The 23,248-nt window shown below is 32.0% G+C and overlaps 1 protein-coding gene across 1 annotated transcript in view; it reads left to right on the top strand.

The window, feature by feature from the left end:
- LOC118192153 (dual specificity calcium/calmodulin-dependent 3',5'-cyclic nucleotide phosphodiesterase 1-like) overlaps positions 1–23,248 on the top strand; it is a 621,234-nt gene that overhangs the window by 543,090 nt on the left and 54,896 nt on the right. The window contains exons 5-7 of the mRNA XM_085820151.1: positions 3,941–4,123; positions 12,324–12,390; positions 15,699–15,815. Coding sequence (XP_085676277.1) covers positions 3,941–4,123; positions 12,324–12,390; positions 15,699–15,815 — 367 coding nt within the window. The remainder of the gene's footprint in view (positions 1–3,940; positions 4,124–12,323; positions 12,391–15,698; positions 15,816–23,248) is intronic.

Raw genomic sequence — 23,248 nt, 5'->3', positions numbered from 1 at the left:
ACCTCGGACCTAACTACCAGTGTTCAGCGACTCGCTAGTGGGTCAGAAACAGCATAGGATTTTTCATAATAGTTTGTAAAAATGTTGCTAATATTTGTACTATTAGCATAGTTAAAAAAGAAATGTAGTGCCATATAATATGCATCTCGATTGCGGAATATCTAACTGCTTTTTATGTACACTGTTGTCAGCATCAAAATTAAAATTTAATGGTTATGGTAAAATTCTGCAGTAACATAAAAATTACAATCAGGCATATTATGTGTCGTTTTAGATTTATTGAACAGTAACATCTGTTCTTTTTAATAATATTTTGAAACTTTTCTGTTCATTATATTTCTAATAAGTATATTCTCTTATATTCAAAAGTTCAATAAACAAAAATTATAGATTAGTGGTTCTGGGGTATTCAAAGTAACTATATGTTGTGGGCGGCGAAGCTCTTAGCTATCTCTGATACTAGAATAGAAATCGCAATGAACATATTGTTCTCATATGTTAAAACGAACGTTTTAGTTCGTCATCGTATACATTAATAATTTATTGACAGGGGTAAATCTGTATGTACGGACTATTATCTTCTTTTGTTGGGTATAGGAAATTTTAATCGATTGTTATTTTTTTAGGCTTCGACACATACACGGTACTTTTCTTTTATACACAGGCACACAAACACACACCATACACGCACTCACCTGCGCACATACACACTCACATGGCAAAATTCGTGAGAGATGCATAACCGAAATGTACCAAAAATGAATCAGAAAAATGGCTTTTGTAGCCAAATTATTTAAAGTTAGATTAATAACTTAATAAAAAGAAATGTGATTAATATATTGCTAATTAAAATTTTCATTTCATAATTAGGGCTAGCATGAAAATGATGATAAAGAGTTAAACATATAAATTTTGAATATTTTATTCTTCTGATGATATAACTTATACTTCTACGAATTGCATTCATAAAAGACTTTAATATGCGTGTACTTAATTGATCAGTCTATCAAAATTAGGAAATTATATAAGTTTTGATAAAATATTTACTTAGTCCCAAACTTTTCAGATAAGCATATTTACTTTCTAAATATGAATTTCCTAACAGGTTTAAGACATTTGTTAAGTAGCTGTTCATAAACTAATATATTGGCGACTTCAAGTTCAGCCTCCCACATTTCTAAGATGGTATTTTCCTATCATTATGATTAAATTCTAAAACATAATATTCGATATTTACATTGCTCTTTAGTCCTATGTAATTATCATCATATCAATAGCAAATTTATTTGAATACTATAAATATGTAAATTTGTTTATCATAAATATCCTGTTCCTGAGAATGTGTAGTCGTTTATGTCACTGTTGACTCTCGTATACCATTGTATGTGATATACTTTTTAATTTAGATATACCATATATTTTGCATATCTCGAAATATTTTGAGAAATAAAATGACTTATCTACATTTATTTTATAATATATCGGGACAAGAGAGATAAGAATAATATATAAAATTAAAATAATTTAAATTAAATTAAATATATAATTAAACAAAATTAATATATATATAATATATGTATTATAAATAATACTCAAATCTAATATTAATATTAGATTTAGATAATTAAAAGTATTTGAATTAAGTTGCTATGTTTAAATAATCGGTATATCAAATTAAAATAATTTAAATTAGATTGACATGTTTAATTAAAATGATTTAAATTAGATTAAAATCTGTATCTAATTAAAATTATATTATCTAATTAAATAATTTTAATTAGATTGCTACGTTTAAAATAATGGGTTTTATTCGATCCCATGATTAATAGAGGGGGGAAAACCTTATTTGGTTACTTATGATAATGTACTAAAGTTCCTTCAAGTCAACTTGAACAAATTTCAATTTTTTCAAGGTAATAAAAGCTTCGGCCAGCGAGTAAAAGACTATTGGGAATTATCTGAAACAGAAAACAATCCATGTAATGAAAGCAGAGATAATCTGCTGATGAAAGCCATAGAGAGGAAACAGGAAGTGGCATATTTCATATCACATGTCGCAAATTCCCACGTGTTTAGTAATCAGATACATAGTTCAGAATTATGTTTTAGCAGCAGGCATCTAAGACTCTTAAACAGTGGTCGCTATATTATGCAGTTTTTCATTTATTTGCTGCGTGTTTTTGTTCATGGTATCCTTCTTTGTTTATATTCTGATTAAGTCTGTGGGAAAGACAATGGATGAAGATGACCTGAATCAGCTGCTCACCATTTCATCAGTTATTTTCAGACAAGAATTTGCTAATTAAACAACAAATTTAATTTTAGACACTACATACATTATTTCCTAATATAATCTGTAAGGCTAAGATGAAAAGACAAACGATTGAAAGATTAGTTTCAATTTCCGAATTAAATTTTAATTCAGATTTGAGGATTACTTATTAAGGAAACATGTTGTCTTCATGTTACTTGATACAGTCAAATCGCCTTTGTATCTAATTAACATTTTAGCAAACTGCAAAAATTGTTTCTCAGAAGATACTAAATAAGATTATAGAACATGTTTATATTGCACATAAAGTAAAAAAAAATGGTATTTGTAGCAGCGTCAGATCATCCGTATTCCATTTGTGAAAGCATCCGTTAGTGATTAAACGCACCGAAAATTGGAACAAATAAATAATTTTAAGTATCGTATTGATGTATCACAATTAATACTGAAAGCTGATTGTTCTCATTTATGATATCATTATGCTGTTGTTCAGGGTTACCACATAACAGCCCATCAGAATTTATTGCCTAATTTATTCATGCACAGTTGGGAAGAAACAATTACAAGTCGAGAAGAGAATATTCCCAGTTAATCTGTTGACTATTATTCAGTTATCTTTTTTGGAAGCAGTTATTGAAAGTTTTTATATGATTTGATAATAGCAGCTAGGATTTTAAAAGTAGACGTTTGTGAGATCTCTGCTACCGCTCAAAGGAAATTTGCTTCTAAGAGATCCTATATTCAACAAGATCAACGCATGAAACACTATGACTGACTTTTTTCATTTTATTTATTATTCATTTTCATTGATTGGTTAGTCAAATACCTCAAAACATGCACTGGCTACCTGCTTAAACGGAGGGATGCCTTTGTGAAGGAATTGTTGTTGCTGTTGTGACTAAGCTCGTTTGTCTGATAATCAGCACAAGTCCATGAAATTCAGCGCTGCAAGAAGGCAAGATTACGTCTATCGTTGGCAAGAGCCTTCGGCACCATCCAGGTGACAGTACGACTGTGCTCAGTACTGCCCCTAATTTTAAAGCATAGCATCCTGAGGAAGACGGGTCCGACGGTCTTCTCCCCTCTTCCCCTATCACCAACCTCTCGAGAGGGATTTCAACTGCCCGCGTATTTAGAGTGCCCCCATGCCACATAAACACTACACATTTTCAAACTCTCCATGCCTTCCCCTGGATACGAACCCAGACCTTTCGATACGGCAGTCAGAATCACTGACCACTATCCCAATTGGATGGCATGAAGGATTTTATGTGGGAAATTGGTTCATACCACGATTTCATATAACGAAACTCCTAGCAACTAGCCTGCTCCTTGATATTCGAATCTAGGTCAAATTAAAAATTTTCACAGGTCTTACCCACTTACCTTCTGGTTTTCTTTCAGAATTATTTTGATTTTCAGAACTGCCTTCTCTGAAAAATTATCCTCATGTTTCATTCAAAATAATTGTATTTGAATTTACTTATTAATTCTCGTTCTCTTTTATTTTCTTACTAACTGATTTATATATTATGCTTTTACCCATTGACTCAGATTTAAAAACATCAGTCATATTGTTAAAAACATATTAGATAAATTTTCCCTGTAAAATGTATTTTCTACCTCTTTTGTGTCGTTATTTTCATACCTTCTTTTTATCTTCGTCAGGCGTCTTTTGGATGAAGATGACGAATTATCAGAGGTCCAACCAGACGCAGTGCCACCCGAAGTCCGAGAATGGTTGGCATCCACTTTTACACGTCAGATGTCCACGACTCGAAGAAGGTCAGAAGACAAGCTGAGATTTCGTTCTGTAGCACACGCCATCCGAGCTGGCATCATGGTTGACAGGTTGGTTCAATACCTTATTATATATACTTTTCTCTGATAAAAAAAATGGCTTAGAAATCGTTAAGATCGCTTATCTCGGTGATTCCCAACCGGTGTGTCACGAAGTCTCACGCATATTTTTAAATTTAAGTATGCATTTTATGTTATTCAGAAAAGCTTCACATCATGTTGCACATTACATGCATTTATCATAAACGCATTTTGTTTTGATACAGGCCTTGCCAAATTGCTTCATCTCCAAAACTATTCCGTCTATTCTCTTCACAAAGAATCGTATCTTTAAAATGGAACCTATAAGTGTTTTAATTTTAAGCTACGTGGTCAGCATTTGCAATAACACATAGTCTACACTTGCTACTGGAGTAGAAATAAACCTTCCATTCCAATTCTTTGATTTTATGGAGGGTAGTTCTTGCAGAATGTGGTCTTGTATTGTCATACTGCAATTTCTGTTAACAAGGGGTGGATACTTCTAAATTAAAGCTTAATTTGATCCATTTGTTCACAATAAAAGTCCGGAGTTCTGGTTTGATCTAGTTCTAGCACCTCAACATGGATTATGCCCTAAGTATTCCATCAAACAGAAAACAAGGTACTGTCGCAACAGGTGACCTACCGGGCCTTATCTATAACAACAACTCACCTAACCTGTATTTTCCTATGATTATGAATATGAATCACGTGTTTTGGCCTTGACTGTTACCTTCTTGGATTTTCTTATATCAGGATGACTACGTCATTCTCATAGATGAACGGCGAGACAGACAGACTCTACTTGCAATCACACAGAAAAACATGACAGAAAAAGCAACTACACTCTATAACAAAAAATCGACGCACGAAGAAGGAATCATCGGATTGCTTTGAAATTTCATATGCATAAATCTTTTGACCAAATTATTAAAATTTGGTATCCAATGAATGGAATAGTGGGATCTTGTTAAAAATGAACTGTTGTTAAAAATGTCTGTTGCATTGCGATTTAGGCTACCTTTCAACAACTGAAAAAATTGACCCCACATCATAGACATCAACGCATGCCAATGGTGCCGGGCTCGAGCGATGTGGACGACGGAATGGCACAGATTCGTGTTCTCAGATGAGTCACGCTTCTGCTTCTGCGCTGATAGTCGCAGCGTAGGAGTGTGGCGCCGATGTGGAGACAGGTCTAATCCGGCAGCAACTGTGGAACGCTCCACCGCGCGACAACGCGGAATCATGGTTTGAAGCGCAATTGCGTACGATTCCAGGTCACCTCTAATTCGTGTTCAGGGCATTATTACGGCCCAACGATACGTGGATTACGTGCTGCAGCCGGTGACACTCACCTACCCACACAGTGCCCACTGCCCTTTATCAGCAGGCTAACATCCAACCACACACTGCTTGCATCAGCCAACGTACTCTGCAAGGTGTGCACATGCTTCCCTGGCCACCGTTTTCTCCTAATCTCTCACATATCGAACACATTTGGATCAAATACGAAGTTATTGTCATTCGAAGAGGAGTAAGAAATTTCATTTAACATAATAAAATGATAATTTAAACGTAATTTATTTCTTTATAATGTCATGAAAAATAGTCTTTACATCACTTATTTTCTGAAATACTTACCTTTGGCATATGCTTTGCACTTAAAAGTTTTCTTAAAACAAAGTACAGAGTTAAAACTAGGAAAACCTTTTAGCATGGAAATAAAAAACGAACTTCCCTTATAGAAACTATTCATTTTATAATTTAAAAAGCTAAATATAGACTCTCCATATCTTTGCGTACAAAAGCTTAATGATATCTGCAGTTAATACTTTTGTAAGGCCAGTTACAAACCAGTGACGCCTCCCGTGTGACAGGATACGGAATTATTAACTACCTAAACAAGCAAAATTTGTATTGTATTTGTTTTCTGTGTTGGTTGTATTGAATTTGGCGTACACAGGTAAGAAATCTAACTTTATGAACGTTTCCAAGCTAAAATATACAATAAAATAATTAACACTTTAAGCAAAGTTCTAATTGGCTGTGTCTTTAATAATAGTTTTTCAAACTGAAGAAAGAATAGTATGTGCAACATATTACAATTCTGAGTGACTAAAACTAAATTATTCAGAACTACACGGCTCTGAAATGTGATGCAAACAAAAAAATAAAGACAACTCGTATAAAATTAGTTAGAAATGTGAAATTAAATCAGAAAATTCACGATCAGTAAATCACAAATATTTCACCACTAATCAGTAGGCTTAAGAAAATGTTCCTGTATTTAAATATGCGTGATATAAAAGAAAAAGAGGGAGTTAGATTTCATTTATAATTTCATTATCAAAGAGTGCTACACTAGTATCCACATTATTAAATGAGATCATAAATATTAAAAAAGAATTTGAATTTCATTTATGAAGAGTCTTAATTCATCATTTTATTAGCAGAGTGCAAAACCAATTTTCCCCACTTACAGAAACTAAGTCCTGATATTAATATACATTAAACAGATCCGAAAGTTGGCTTTCATTTTATCACTAAATACTTCCAGCATTAAGAAAAATGCGCAGATGCAAATTTTAGTTCCTTTTCTAGCACCGGTTAAATGACTTCATTGACTTCAAAGGATATCCGATGCTTCGAATACGCTTTTCATTTTCTCTTTTTATTCTTTCTCATGTGATAGATAACTTTTATTGGATAATTTAAATTAGCTTTTTAAATCATCAAAGGAACTTGAAAAGCTAAAACTTTTATGTCATCCGACGTCAGGAAATATTTGCAAGATTTTTTACTTTAAAAGACTTTCATTTTATTTGCTTTCTTTTGTATTTGAATACACATCCTTCATCAAAATTCCAAACAGCAAATGAAAAATGATAAAGAAGCGTTTTTATTTCAACATCTGCATCATCCACTGGATAATCTCCATCTTCTCAGAATTTCGAAAAGATGGCTGTAATGGTTATTTCGTTTAATATTGATTTTAGACTTATATTTTTAATTATAAAATTTCTTAAAATAAGGCCAAGAATCTTACGAAAACAGTGTCTATACTGAATGTAAAAGGTCTTGTAAATAAATTTTCATGTTGTTCTCATAGAGCGGAGAGTAAATTTTTCATCACGTTTTCATGAATTAAAACGTCCCATATATTTAAGTACATAGAGTGCACGTTTACTAATTTCATGAAGCCAGCTCTAAATTTAACATACTCTCTTTTATTCGATACGGAAATATTAATCACCAAAACAACTTTTATTTTGTCGTTTCTTCTTAAATAAGTTTAAAATGTAGTTAGAACTGTTTAATATTGTGTACTGGAAAGTGATATAAAATAATAAATTTTCAAACACCTGTTCAAAATTTTATACGTTAAGGTATGAAATGTTTATTTAATTATCGTTTTGAGAAAAATTCTACTATCTGTAAACTAAGCTAGCTTTTAACCATCGTCCTACATGATAATTAATTAAAAATGACAGCATTTAATTTTGTAATCGAGAGACTATTTTTGTCTGAGATCAGTTTGGTGCCAGTGTACCGTTTGTGAGCACATTTCATAATTCATATAGGTTGATTATCTGCTTTATTTTTAAATTGTTTAAGTTGAGTTTAATTCCATCTAATAATACACTGACATTTTTTAGATGACTGCTCAGTGATTTAATTTTTATCATCATTTCAAGATTCTAACATTTTTTCACACTTAATAACATGGTACACAGTAGGAAGTACAAATACAAATACTTTTGATAGCATGTGCCGACATATATTACATAACGACTGAAAAAGCAAATGCCTATGAGAACGTTTTATGGCTGATTTCATCAAAGATGTATACTAAAATAGAAGAATCGTATTTTTCATTATCTAATACTGGAACAAAATTGAAAAATATTTTCTTTAAAAATTAACTATATTCCTTTGCTGAAACATGCAAAGAAACTCAGTTGGACGTACACTGCGCAAAACAAAAACAAAAACAAAAACAAAAAAAAAAAGGGGGGGACAGTTCTATATCTCCTGTTCTACTGGACCGATTGACGAAATTCAACGTGCGTTTTTCATGTCTCGAAAGCGCGATTTAGGATATGTATTAGATTTATATATAACATTGTTCTAATATAGGTATTTTGACACAAAATTATACTTTTTTTAAATGATATCCAATTGTTTTCCATATTTCGATTCTACGACTCAAATTACGAAAACCTACCAAATTAGCTCTCAAAATTTTACATCCTCAACGTTAATTGAGTTTGGTATATATTTATTAATCTCTCTTTTTTATTAAACTTGTTTGATTCTTTCTTTCACATTTCAAAATTCTGGTTCATTCCAAATATAATTCACCCATTTTTTATGATTTATTTTTAAAATTTGTATTTTGAAATAATTTTTATAAATTTAAAAAAAACATTTTGAATTGTAAGCTATAAAATTTTTACCATCATCTTAAAGTAGACGTATTTCTAAGCATACCTGCAAAAAATTACAATTTTTGATTCAAAATATCCGAAGATATACCTGAATTTATATATTGGCGCGTTTTGAAATTTGGCATATTTGTTGAAAGTGATCACACATCAAATGTGGTTTAGGTACTTTGCTAAAATTATTTGAAAGTTAGAATGATGTGACTTTTTTCCGGTAATGCACAATGTAAAAAGATAGGAACGAGGTACCTTTTTTTCCGCTCCGGCATAATGGAAAGAAAAGGAAAATTGGTTGCCATGTATTAAAAAGTTCATATCAACTCATATCAAGAATTTTGAATTTCTTGATATGAGTTGACTTTGTTAAGGGACATTGAGTAATATAATGGATAAAGGTGATCCAATCCATTATATTACTCAATGTCCCTTAACAAAGTCAACTCATATTAAATTGCCTAATTCAAATATCAATGCCTTCCTTCGTTTTGCAATTACCAACAAACATTTAAAAAATAAAATAGAAAATACAATCAAATATCTATCTTCAATAGGCAAAAGTTTATGTGAGCACTAAAGTAATTAATGTCAAAACTCATTTTTGAAGCTGCAATTCATCTAAAACATTTATTATCAAATTATCTTAAAAACAAACCCTTGCAATAATACTGATATAGTAAAAAAAAGGAAGAAGATACAAATTCATAAAATATACTTTATCTCAAGGAACTATTATGAACTGTTATAAATTATGACTGTTAGCCTATATTATTATACCTATTATAACTTCTATATCTAATAGATATGATATCAATCAAAATAGCGATATACTATTTATACTGTTATATTATGTGTTATATTATACTATGTATTTTTTTAATATTAACTTTAAAAATAAACCGAAGTGTAGTGGGACTATACCTACATTACTTATAGTAAACATTGGGTGTCCCACTACATTTCCACCTGAACCTGAAATATGGAAAATAATTGGTATGTTATTTCAGAATAAGTCCGATTTTGTGTCAAAATACCTATGTTAGAACAATGCTATATATAAATCTATTGTATATCCTAAGTCGCGCTTTCGAGTCATGAAAAACGAAATTTGAATTTCGTCAATCCGCCCAGTAGAACAGGAGATATAAAACTGTCCCCCTCTTTTTTTTTTTTCGCGCAGTGTACCTAATTTCATTAGAAGATAAAATTAATAATTAACCGTATAATGAAAGAAAGCAAAATTGTAAAGTCTTGCTTAAAATTTGCACAAAATACATCTTGAAAAGAACCGAAGAAAATAATTCGATTTGGAGACTTTGTACTAAGTGGTGTGGAAGAAGAAGTTTCCACCCCACTTAGTATAAAGTCTCCAAATCGAATTATTTTCCTCATCAGTTTCCTTGAAAACTAAAATTTTCCTATATCCAAAAAGCGAAAAGTTTCCTATATCCAAAATTTTAGAAGTTCTTTCTTACAAAAACCAGCTGAAAGACAAACTTTGAGTCTTTCTTTGGTTATCACTCAGTCTCCACTGGTTCTACTTGTGAACTTGTTTATAATTATAAAATTCTTTGTGTGTTTCAGTGCGACTTAAGTATTTTATTGCTAGCAGTATTTCACATATATAAACAAGGATTGAAAAATTTATACAAATTTCTAATAAAAGCAGTATTTTTGTTACTAATGATGTATTTAGCATGCTTTTCAAGTTTATTACATAAATTTCATATTGACTTTTGAGAATGAGATCAGAATGATTTCAGTGTGCCAATGAAAAGTTAAAAAAATTATGCTGATGAAAGATTATCACACTTGGAACAAAAGCTTTCATGTTCTGAGTGAAAACATTATCCACTGTCTCGCTAAACATAAGCTACCTTTGTCACAAATAAAATCGCGTATCAATGAAATACATACGGTCTCCTTTTTCAGTATAAGATCGTAGGAACACGAAAGTCTGTATTGTTTAATTTGTTTACTGTTATTTTTTTTTCTATTATTATAGAAAGTTTTGGGTTTGCAGTTTTCATAGTTCATTGTAGTTAGACCTCGAATGTTTTGTCTATTTTGCTGCAATATATGAACTAGAAAAAAAAAATTCTTTTAAAATTTATGTTTACGTACCGTTTTGGTGGTCGTTACACTCATTTTTATGATTGTTTTTCGCTGACCCGCAAAATAATGATGTATATGAAACAATTGTGGTTGAGCTGAAAGATGATTTTTCTCGAAGTTTTTTCCAGAGATTCCATTTTAGTGGCTGTTTTCTCAAAACAGTAATTTTTTAAATCCGTGGTTTTCACGTGATGCCAACATGTCGCTTATAGTGATTGTTCTCGCACTGATAAAGTAAATTAATGACCAAAGTTGAGTGATCTGCTCTTATGTGGAGGTTTGTGCTGGTGCAATTTCAACTGAGCCTAAATGGATTTCGCGATGACTGTAGTTCAACAAACTAGGGACTCACCAGGTTCGAGCGGTAAAGTCGCCGAACACTATTATTTCGGTCCGGGGTTCGAATCCAAGATAACATATGGCTGCATGAGCACTTTCGTGGTTTTACACATGCGTAACATGTGTAAATGCCAGTTTCCCTTAGATCCCTTAGAAGAAAAATCCTTCATGAAGGTACTCCTTCGAGGGCTATCTGCCCTCGAATGCTTTGCCATAATTTAAATAAACCAAACCAAATCGACAGTCTAGGAACGAAACTTTACCTTTGTTGGTGTACAACAGGGAGTACAGTGGGGGACATTTTGCATTGCCTTATAAATAACGGGTTGCGCTCTTTTATTACTGAAGTGCTTTCAAGAACAAGCTTGAGAAACAGACATTTATTTGAATCCTTTATTATATTGGTCAGTGCTCGACATCGATTATCTGCTTACCTACAATAAATTTCTGGGAGAAGAACAAGCAACAGTTTTAGTAATTATTTTACACACGGCTTGAAATCTTTAAAATTATTAAAAATACGTTTTAGGTATTTCCCTCACAGATTATTACATTTTATTCAGTAATTTGAATTTATGTCTTTTAAGACCAGCGATGTCGTTTTCATCAGGTTATTTGTTGTTAGTAAAGCTAATACGAAATCCACGCTTTGCGAGACTTCCTAAATAATTATGATTAGATCAGAAGATGCACTCTCATAGACTGCAGATAGGGCACTAATTTTATTGCCGATAAGAAAGGCAAAGTTTCGCAGGATGATTTCGAGGTATGCACCAGAATTCTTATTCTATAATTTACGCTAATGATCTTGTGAAAATATTTCAGGAAATATCGGATGTTAGTGAAAATATCTATACTGACATTGGATAGTTTTATGCTCATAAAGATATCCATAATTTAAAGTAACATCACAGATTATTATGACTTACTCTAGCATTATATTTATTTTTGAGTATTCGAAGTTGTAAAAAATAATTTCAAGATTCAAAATTGTGCTTTGAAATATAATTAATTTGCAATATATTTTCCGTTTAAGCTCTAATAAACGCAATATCAATATTTTCAGAATGTGAAGCAATCCATTAAAACTCGCGATAATAATTACGAAAGTTCTTTTCCCCCATTAAGTTTCTTAGCGTTACTTGATACAATCAATATTTCAATAATATAATAGTAAAACCGGTTTACCATTAATGGTGCTTCAAATATATTAAGTATTTTAAATTATATTTTGAAAGTAAATATGCCTTCCAAAAATGCAGCAGCGTTGCAGCAAGAGTTTTAAAATTTATATACTATAAGAAAATCTCTAAGCTTTCAATACATTGCAGGATCTACCGGCGGTGTTCCAGTTCCAGTAATCTACAGATGCCGGCACAAATTGCCCAGATACTTAAGGTAAGTCTTTACCAATATTTGTCATACCTTCGAGAAATGCTTATTGATTATTCACTGCAGTGAAATGTACGAGTAACTGTCGTAGTAACTCCAATTAATTTCCGACCATAGATAGTTTTCGGATAGCTTATCGCGGGCTCTGTTCAAACACCTGAATTGGGTTAACCAAAGCGAATGGTAATTGATTGAATCAATCGATATCATGTTGGAATTTCTGAATTCTGTATCTGATAGCTCATTTAAAATAATGCGTAATCAGAGATAATACTTCAAAAGCCATTTATTTGTCAGTGTGCACTGGAAGGGGAAGAGACTAAATCTAAGATAACAGATTTTCTGTTTAAGAAGTTTTAACTTGATATTCTGCTTTTCGTAGGTTCTCTCTCAAAATCAAGAATGAGTTAATTAAGAGCAAAATAAATATTTCTTATTTAGATACCTAGTCTGTTAGTGATGTCATAAAAATTATCATCTTCTGTGTAGTGTATTTCGGATGTTGTTTATGGTTTTCAATTCATTATTAGCCTATAAATCCGTAGTCCAATAAACACTTTTTGTATAAACTAAAACTTATGAATAATAACCGAAAGATAGTTTAAGCAAAAGGAAAATATTGCGGCAATTTTTTATTAAGGTCTGTCTCATTAATTATGGAAAAGCATATATTATGGCTAACCAGGCTAGATAAAAAAAAGGTTTATCCACTCTGGGCATTGGAAAGGGAAAATGTTAATGATTCTTGAGGCTGGATTTTATTTTGCAGCGGGAAATTTTGAAAATTTGAAAATCGGTTGTGGAACGGAAATTCTGTCCGAGTACTTCAGTGTCTCGTTTGATATAATGGCTATCATACCCCAACTGTACACGAGAGAAACGTATTTAATTTTTTATAAACTTTCTTAGGACAAAGCAAAACATTTTTGCAGTATCCTTTGACACAAATTTAATTATACATCGGTTTTCTGACTAGAATTATTTCCTAAGTCCTTTTCAAAGTTGTTTGATATACTCCTTGGAATGAAGTATTAGCAGCCAACAACATTATTATACTTATACGATACATATACAAAGATAAACACAAAGATTACTGACCAAATACAGAGGTGTTGAAAAAGAGCAATTTTTGAATAGGAATTCGTGAGCTTCCGTATTGTATTAACTGAACTGTCTGTGGCTATTTGAGCCCATTTAAAAGTCACGCGTTAACAACTTCCCTGTTTCCCTCGAAGGAGGCCCATCGATCTGAAAATTGTCGCCAGGCGTTAGCAACGTCACACACTTGTCGGGGTCAAATGTGGTCTGTATCGTTACCCCGATAGACGCTCGTGACTTCGTGTTTTCCAACCTCCTAGAATTCAGCAAAATGGGAAGAGATGATCGGTAGCTTCACTGGTCACGCTCTGTCCTCGGTGGGGTTGTATCAAGATTGCACAAAGGTAGGTTCTCAAAGACGGTAAATAAGAATGCACTTCTGTCCTCCTTCAGCTGGTACTGCAATGAAACTACTCCTCATTTAAAAGCGTGGTTTTAGGAGATCGTCTTTGTTAGTTTTCAGATAAGAGACTAGGGAACGCAAAAGAAATTTTTGTCCTGGGTAGGGAGGCGAGCGGGCGGTTTTCTAAATAGGGTCTTGACTGCTGGTGAAAGGGGGGGAAGAAATATTTCTAAGGCCGGTTTCAGGTGAAAAAGGTTTATCTTTGAAGGGAATAAATGAAGTAAATATTTGAATTTCGTCGATCAGTGAAGCTTTTAAAAACTGTAAAAGATACTGATGTAAACACGCATTCATAATAAATCTCAGCAAATGCTTTTTCTCTCTTTGTCATTACTCTTGTTCTCTATTTCTTAACATTCAACGAACTTCTGCTTGCTAAGCTTATTATGAGTCAGAATTACTTAAAAAATAGCAAAATCAGGTTGATTTAAACGTTATCGTATTCTGATCATCAGTTAGGCTGCTGAAACCTTTTAATCTTTGCCCTCATCTTCTCATCTTGTATGTGATATGTGCGATTTCTTTGTGCTATTTTCAACAAAATGGGAAAAAATAACATCAGGTATATGGAATAATTATAAATCCTTTTAGAGAAACTCACATATAACTAAATATCACCACCACAACAAATAAAGTGGAAAACTATCTAAGTTCGTGTTTCTTGAATAACACTGAAGTGGATTAGATGGACTTACTTCTACTGCGAAAATTTTTTAATCAGCGTACATTAATCATTATAATGTCAAGTACTGAAAACGAAGTCTTGAAATGTCATAAATGTTATATTCCTCAGAATCATGCTGTGACCGAAATATTCGTTTTTGCGCGAAATACCTATGTGTTTGGATTCTGATTTTATTTGGTACAAAATTAGAAATATTTTGTACATTTATAATAAATTTCTTTTGTTTAATTCTTGTGCATTAAAAACTTTTTTATTTAGTTTCATGTGAATGAATTTGTTTCCTTTAATGATGTATACCATTGGTTCTCAACGTGGCCGATACCGCCCCTTCCGAGGGTCAGTAAGAAGATGTCGAGGGGCGGTGAACTTGTTTTAGGCGGAAGATGGGCATGTTCTGGGCAGTAGGAGGCGATGAGCATGTTTTGGCATTCGAACTTAATTTTAAAACTCCCTAACAATTTACTAAATCGACTATCCAGTTTACACCATTTGTAGCAGTTATAAAGCGAACTTAATCGACTGCTCCTAAGAATGGTGAGACGAATTTATATTCTAGTTAGGATGACTTTGAAGCATTCGATACAACGGTTTTTCTGCGATTGAACCGAATTTCTGAGATATTGAACTAAATATTCAGGAACTGGCTCCAAACATAAACATCCCAGTAATCTTACTTCATTTTTTCATTGATATTACTCTTTCAGTGTATTTTTTGCTGTTCTTTTTTTAATTATTTAATTAAGAATAAAAAAGTTTTTAAATATGAAAAAGCTTTTAAGGTTTTTTTTAATTTTTTATTTATTTTTTCTATTAGTCATTTCAGTTTTAAACAAAGGAATGTAAATTACCTTCCAGGGCAAAACTATCGAGTTAAACAAATTTGGTGAGTAAGTCTACTGGAAAAAATTGCTTTAAATTTTTGCCTTTTATAATTCAGAAACCTCCCTTTCCCATACCCTAAATTACAGGAATTTTACATAGGGGCGTTGAAAATTTTTTCGCTCCTTAGGGGGGCGGCAGCTTTAAAAAGATTGAGAATTATTGCTGTATACGAAAAATGTGCTTTGTTTAGTTTCTGTAAGAAAATTGTGCTTTTATTTAATATCGAGTGTGTTGTATGTGTTTCAGAATAGCGAAGACTGGTCATTCGACGTGTTTGCCCTCAATACCGTTGCTTCTGGACAATGTTTGAGATACATGGGTCACTATCTCCTGAACAGGTTCGGTCTCATACAGAAGTTCAAAGTGAGTAGAATTCAGCACTATTCTTACATAGTAAAGATTCTTTCTAGAAGAAATTAATGTGCGATTAATTAATTTCACAATTTGTGATATATGATGTCCTTTGCTATTTGCCTTGTTAATTAATCAATAAATTATGTTAATTTGGAGTTGAATTGCCCCTCTTAAATATATGCTTTTGTGATTTGCTAGTGTGTAACATTCTTTAATTTGTAATAAAAAATGCCATTTCAGTAATTTATGTTTGTAGACGCCAAAAATGCGTTATTAATATTGTCACGAAGTTTTATCATTTTAATTATGATCCAATAATCATACAAAAAAATTCTTGCACTAGAAATATTTTCAGTTTTTAACTAATTTGTCTATGCGCCATTAGTGAGGCCTGCCAGTGTTTTCTGGAATACGAATTCTATAGGACTCTGTGAATAAGATCTTGTTTTTGAAATAAATTATATTAATCAATACTTTTAACGACCATTTGAATAGAAACGCTCATCATTTAATCTATTACCCTCAAAAACTTTTTATAAACTCATATTTTGGTTTTAATTGCGTGCAAATATAAACATTTTGCGCTTCAGTTTGTATACGGTCCCTAAATATGATATCCGGCTTCAAAATTAAATATCTCGGTCAATGTCTTTGTACGGTTTTCACATTTTTTATATTCTGTTTTTTATAATGAGTGTAATTTTTTTTAAATATATGAAGTAAGAAAGCGTATAAATTGTTCGACTTCGTAAATGGTGGGTAAGGTTTTTTGTGGACAAGGTGTATACATCTATACGATCATATCAAATGTATAACTATTAAATACTTTACATTCCCAATGAAACCTTGCTTTGCTGTTAAAATGACAGAAAGGGAAAAAATTTCTCATTATCTAATCATATAAAGCGCTTTTATTGCATTACAAAACCAAAGTATGATTGGATGTTTTTAATAGGCAATTAAAAAGTCTTTGTCACAAAACAGTAAAGAACACATGAAAAATAAAAGATTTATACACTTTAATATATTTTAGGTCTATTTGATCAACAGAATGTGGTATATTTTCATGTATCGTTATAAAATTAAGCGAGCGTAAAAGATTATGGAAAAAACTTGAGAAACATTTAAAAGAAAAAAAATCCAATATTTAATTAGTTACTTTCCCAACATTCTGAACAAATAAATAAATTGGCAATTGCAATAAATTGCATACAAATGAGCAATACAAAATGAATTACCAAATTACTTAAATACTTCTTCATGTTTCCAAAACAGGTGACTTAAATTATGTTAATTTGGATATAGTATACTCTAGTGTTATAGGATATAGTATACTCTAGTGGATAAGTATACTCTAGTGTTAAAATCCCCTCAATTTACGTTAAATGCCATGAGACATATCTTGCAAACACCTTTACCCTTAGGACGGATGGAATCTAAACACACACACACTATTTAAGGAAATACTCTGTTAATTATAAAACATACTATATTAAAATTCTAAATAAATAAGCAGAAAAAAAGGGTAAAAGACTTTCTAAAGACAAATGGGCCGAAAATATATGACAGAATAAAATAAAATAAATAGAAGCAAAGGAAAGCAAACATTTAGTTTGCTTTACCAGCAAAACACCAATTTCACTTTAAAATAATGAAAATACATCGAACGAATGAAATAATGAGCAAACAAAATAATTTCTTGGGGAAAAATGACTTAAAAAAGGAAACGAATACTGCTTTTTGGACCCAGTGGTTCAGATATGGCTATTGATTTGTATGGTAAATAAAAAAATATAGCATATAACTTTGCATTATTTATTTTCAGAAGTTATCTGATTTAATATGTATATTACGATAAAGAGAAAGAAACACTAAAAATAATTGCGATATTAGCTTTCTTTATGAAATGTGAATTCTGTGGCCATTTACTCGGCACTAATTGAAAATAAAAACGTATTGCACACATCATTTATTTTACTGCTTGAATAATTTAGTTAATCATAGGAGCAATTCGCGAGTTTTTCCGTTGATCACTTTGTTTTTATTTTCATAATTTAAAATTATTTGGTCTTAATGTCTTTGGCACCTTTGAAAAAAAATTAACATAAAAGCGGCAGCAGAGAAAGATTAGCTCCCTCCTTACAAACATATAATTATCAGATAAAATAAGGCATGGACTTAAAAAGATTAACATTTCCACAGAGTGGGGCAAAAAAATGCAATCATTTTTATGTTCTACGCGTTAGAAGATATTTCTCCTTCCATAAACAAATTGCACCTGTCATAAAAAGACGACAGTTTGGTACGTAATTCGTATTTACTGTGATAAAATCTTTAAAAAAGAAAACTGTTATATAATGCACATTTAATTCTTGTACACAATTTTTTAGCTAAAGCAAGAGAAACAAAAGTACAGTAATTCAATAAATGTATGAGAACAGTCATATTTTAAATAATTAGCAAAGCAAAAATAACAGAGTAATACAAATAAATAAAAAGTATTAAAACTAGTATTTATAATGTTAAGCCAAACAATAACAAATGAGCTGTGTCTAGCAGTTTATTTACGTTAAACACTATTACAACTTCGGATTTACTGAAATTACATAAAAGTCATGTACAGGTAACTATGATGACTGAAGAACATCACTCCCCACTACCAAATACAGTGCTTCAACACTTAGGACCCAGCTATTTTTTCTTGAGTTCCATTCAGCTGTAGTGAGTACGGTGAACAGAATGCAATGCTTAGTCCAGGAAAATGGAGGTCATATTGAAAATAGCCGATGTCTTCGGTAAAGCAATTCTACTGAATAAAAACAAAAGAACAAAGAATAAAAAGAAATCAAATAGAATGTTCTCTTTTTTACTTCCTTGTACGAAATAAAAAGGAAGTATTGTAATCGCGAAAAGTTTCAGGCAGCATATTTCAACGAAAATATCCATTTTTAACGCCATCGAATGCAATTTAACGATGTTTTTCCGTGATATCTGTACGTAAGGACAGAATAAAATACTCTTTTCCTTCAAAAAAATTATAAAACTGCTTTAAAATTAATTCTGAAGAGAATTTTTCGTGGCGTCTGTACGAACGTATGTACGTACGTGCGTACGTAAGTATCTCGCATAACTCAAAAACGAGTAGCCTCAGAACGTTGAAAATTTGTATATAGGACTGCTATAACATGTAGATGTGCACCTCGTATTTTGGTTGCAATCGGCCGCACCAAACGTATATAAATATATTTTTATATATATCCACTCTGTTACCCGGCTCAGCGATCTCAGTTTCTTTACTCTTATATGTTTGTAAATTGTACATTTTTTGCTTTAAAAATGATTGAATTATGTTGTTTTTATCTTCCAGTTAAGGATTTTATACCTTTAGTAAATCTGTGTGCAATATTTTTAGAATTATCAGCAATTTTAAAGTTGTTTAATTGCCGCTAAGCCTTTTTTTAATGGTGGCCATTAAAAAAACGGATTCCTTTTTCCCGTGTTGTCAATAGTCCTCGAACAAAATTACGTGGCCTTTGCGGCTGATAGTTCTAGCTACAGAGGTCTCTGAGTACCGTCAGTTTAAAAAAAAAACGCCCTGCTCTGGCTGCTGTCATTTTATAAGTAAAAGGCTCTTTAGTTTCTAAAGATCCAAATATTTCTAGCTCTAGGTAAAGATTTCTGACTGTTATTCTTACTATTTTCTATTCATTGACTTCCAGAGTATATATTTTCTAAAAATTTTGATTTATTTGTTTAAATACAAAGCAATTTACTACATAACAGCCAAAAGGGAGATTAAAGGTCTCGCCTATCACCCTCACACTTAGCATTTAATTTTTCATGGTCTACAGTCAGTCAGTGGGTTTCATTTGAATTCCTTTATCGCCTTTCCTATCTATGTATGCAGTTTTAACACTCTCTCCCATCAATTTTTAATGGTAAAGCTAAAAGCTTTCGTCAAGGGTCTGTTCCAGCGAACAACCTTTTCCATTCAAAGCTTCATAATAGCAGCTTTGGAATTTAAAATTTAAGTGAGGATTAAAATTGCATTTTTTTATCTATATTTTTGTATATGCATGTAGTTAAGACATTATAATTATATAATATTTTAAACTGTATAATATCTATACATTGGTTTTTATGGAATGAATACTTCTAAATTTCACAGCACTTTTTATAACAATCTCTTTTTAAAATATATTCTTTTTTGATCGAGTCGGGGAATTAATTACCTTTATTTTTGAAAGTTAGTTGATTATTCACTTAAATATAAGTCTTATGTATTTTGCTTTTATGATTAAAAGAATACATTCAAGCATACGAAAGAGATGAAATACGATCCTACCATTATTATTAAGGATTTTTTGGGGGAGGGTTAATTCCCCTTGACATGTCAACTCTCTTCCGGAAAATCGGCAATAATTTACACTCATGTCCATAAATTAAGGATAATGCAGAATCAGGCAAAGGAAGAGTTAGAAGCAAAACAAATTTGACTTATTTGTAAAGCTTATTTATTAAACAAAAGGTAAAGAGCAAAAAAAGATGCTATATGTTTGATATTATTAAAAAAATTAGCGATTTTTTCTCCCTGGAGCAAATTACAAAAAAAAAACCTATTTACAAAAAAACAATATTACATGGTTGGTATGATTGTTAATACATTGTATGTATCCCAGACGATGCAATACAGTCCGTGCAACGTCTAGGCATGCTGAGTATCAAATTATCGATCTGATCTTGGGGGATATTACACCACTCAAAAAGCAATGCTTTCCGAAGTTCCGGTAGACATGTAGGAGGAGGCTGACGGGCTTCAACTCGTCGGCCAAGCATGTCCCACACGTGCTCTACTGGATTCAAGTCCGGTGAGAATGCTGGCCAGTCCATACGGGTGATATCCTCCGATTGAAGGCATTCGCTTACGATGTTTGCACGGTGAGGACGGGCGTTGTCATCCATAAACACAAATTGTGCACCCATGGCGCCCCGAAACAAACGTACATGTTGTTCCAGAATGACGTCCCGATAGATTTGGCTTGTCATGGTTCCAATTTGAACCCAGAATAATTCCACCCCAAACGAGCAAACGAGCAGTCCTGCACCACCATAACAGTGTCGTTCAATAATGTTTTTTTGGTGGTAACGGGTACCTGGAGCTCTCCATATGAAAGTCCGGCGAGAATCAGACAGCGGCTAAACCTGGACTCGTCGGAAAACATCACACATGCCCACTGTTGCCGTGTCATGCTTACAATGCATGCTCTCTAATCTAAGCTAACCGCAGGCGACAGTGAGTTGCAGTATCTGACAGGTCTACGAGCATATAGACCAATCTGCCTTAAGCGTCTGTACACGGTCTGCCTTGAAATTGTCGTACCAGTGGCTGAAGAGAGCTGACGAGACAGGTCTGAGGCTGTGCTCCGCCTGTTTCTTTTGGCAGTAACTGCCAAATACCAGTCCTCATTCGGCGTTGTAACTCTGGGGCGACCTGTGCTATAACTTCTACTCACATTACCATCATCTTGAAATCGTTGCCAAAGCCTGGTGATGACACTCTGGGCAATACCAAGTCCATCTGATACTTCCAGTTGTGTACGACCACATTCCAGACGGCCGATAATTCTACCACGTAAAAGTTTTCAAAATGCGTCCTTTGTGTCATAACTATTCGGTTATTGCACTGAAATGCTTATAAGGCGTCTGCGAACAATTTTACTTCTTTGCCTGTATTCGTTATATATCACTCTCTTACACTCTCGTCATTGTGACGTACCATCGGTGTCATCTGGTTACTTCCTGAAATTTCCATAGGATTCTTGAAGATGTGTCTAGTAATTTTTCAGGTGATATATTTATTTTAGAGTTCGATTTCCGCGTGACTCCGAATTATCCTTAATTTATGGACATGAGTGTACTTGATTTTTTTATATACTGTTTTATCTTATTTTTATTTATGTGCTATTCTTTTTCCATTTTAAAATGTGTGATTTTAATGCATACCATAACAGATTTTTTAACTTCTTTTAAACTCATTTCAAGTTTTTAATAGTTTTAATATAGTCAGTCCTCTTAAGTATTAAAATTTTATAATTTCAATTTACAAGAGTCTTATATTTTCTTTCCTAGAAGATAATAATAAATAAAAAAATAATTATATATATATATATATATGTTTCATTTTATTCATATTATTACACTTTTCTTTACATAAGACTATTTAGAGGAAAAAAACTGTAAGCGTAGATTTCAAGTATAGCTCAAGTAAGAATATGTAAGCTTAATCTATAACTACAATCAAGTAAAGATTGTAGTTATAGATCAAGTAAGGATAAGATGTGCTTCATATTTTGGCATGTATATGTAGTAGTATGTAAATAAAATATGGATGATTACTAAATAGTGTTGTTATCCTAGTGCCAAAATCTGTAAATCATTAAGTACCCAAACAGTAAAAAAGAATATTGCTGGATGTGGTAATGACTTTAATATAAAGCAAATAATAAGATTCAAATAGTCGTACAAATAACAAGTAGGAATATAAATTATTTATAAAGCAATAAAGCACCTAAATGTTTTCACTCTTTGAGCAATATTTATGAAATTAGTCAAAATATAGAATGCAAATGAAAAAGTAAAAAACCTGATGTGTACACCACATAACTTCCTTGTACGAAATATTAAATTATACGCATTTTTTCTTATATTTCATTTAAATTTATTGAATTGAATTAAATCTACTTCACCGACAGCGCATAAACCACAATAGAATAAATGCATTGTTTAAATTTCACTCTATTTGTTTACCATAGCGACACTCTGGAGCTAGGTTCACTTAACGGTATTATATTTCGTTCATATTATAACTCAGAATGCACAAAATTTATATCATTTAAAGAATTATCTAATCGTTGCCACATGTTCTATTCAAATACTATAATAAAGCTAGAACGATGTATAAAAGAAATTAAGCAAACAAAACAAAAAAGAAACCGTTTTTCACAGACGATTGAGTATTCCTCATTCAATTAATTCAGTTCTCACTTCGCGAGAAGGCAAAAATACATAAAAACTCAAAATATTTGTATTAAAAATTACGAAGTAAATCTTAAACACTTATTTCCTCGAAATTCCAGAAAGGATTAAGCATGATTTAATTGGCAATGATAAATGAAGGCGTTATCTTTGTTGTTGCGAAGCTAAGTTTCCCTAGATTGGCAACAAATCCACTATTCTGCTGTTTCAAATGTAAACAAGCAATGACCGCCATCAAAAAAATTATTAGCTTTAGCGGCACTTAAACAACTTTAAAATTGTTGATAATTCTAAACATATTGCATTCAGATTTACTAAAGGCATAAAACCCTAACCGGAAGATAAGAACAACATAATTCAATCATTTTTAAAGCAAAAAATTTACAATTTACACATATAAGAGTAAA

The sequence above is a fragment of the Stegodyphus dumicola genome, chromosome 7, assembly GCF_044657685.1.
Source record: "Stegodyphus dumicola isolate Sdum_Otavi_A_Nest chromosome 7, ASM4465768v1".
Taxonomy (NCBI): Eukaryota; Metazoa; Arthropoda; class Arachnida; order Araneae; family Eresidae; genus Stegodyphus; species Stegodyphus dumicola.
The sequence above is the reverse complement of the archived record's forward strand: the minus strand, read 5'-3'. Positions and strand labels throughout refer to the sequence as shown.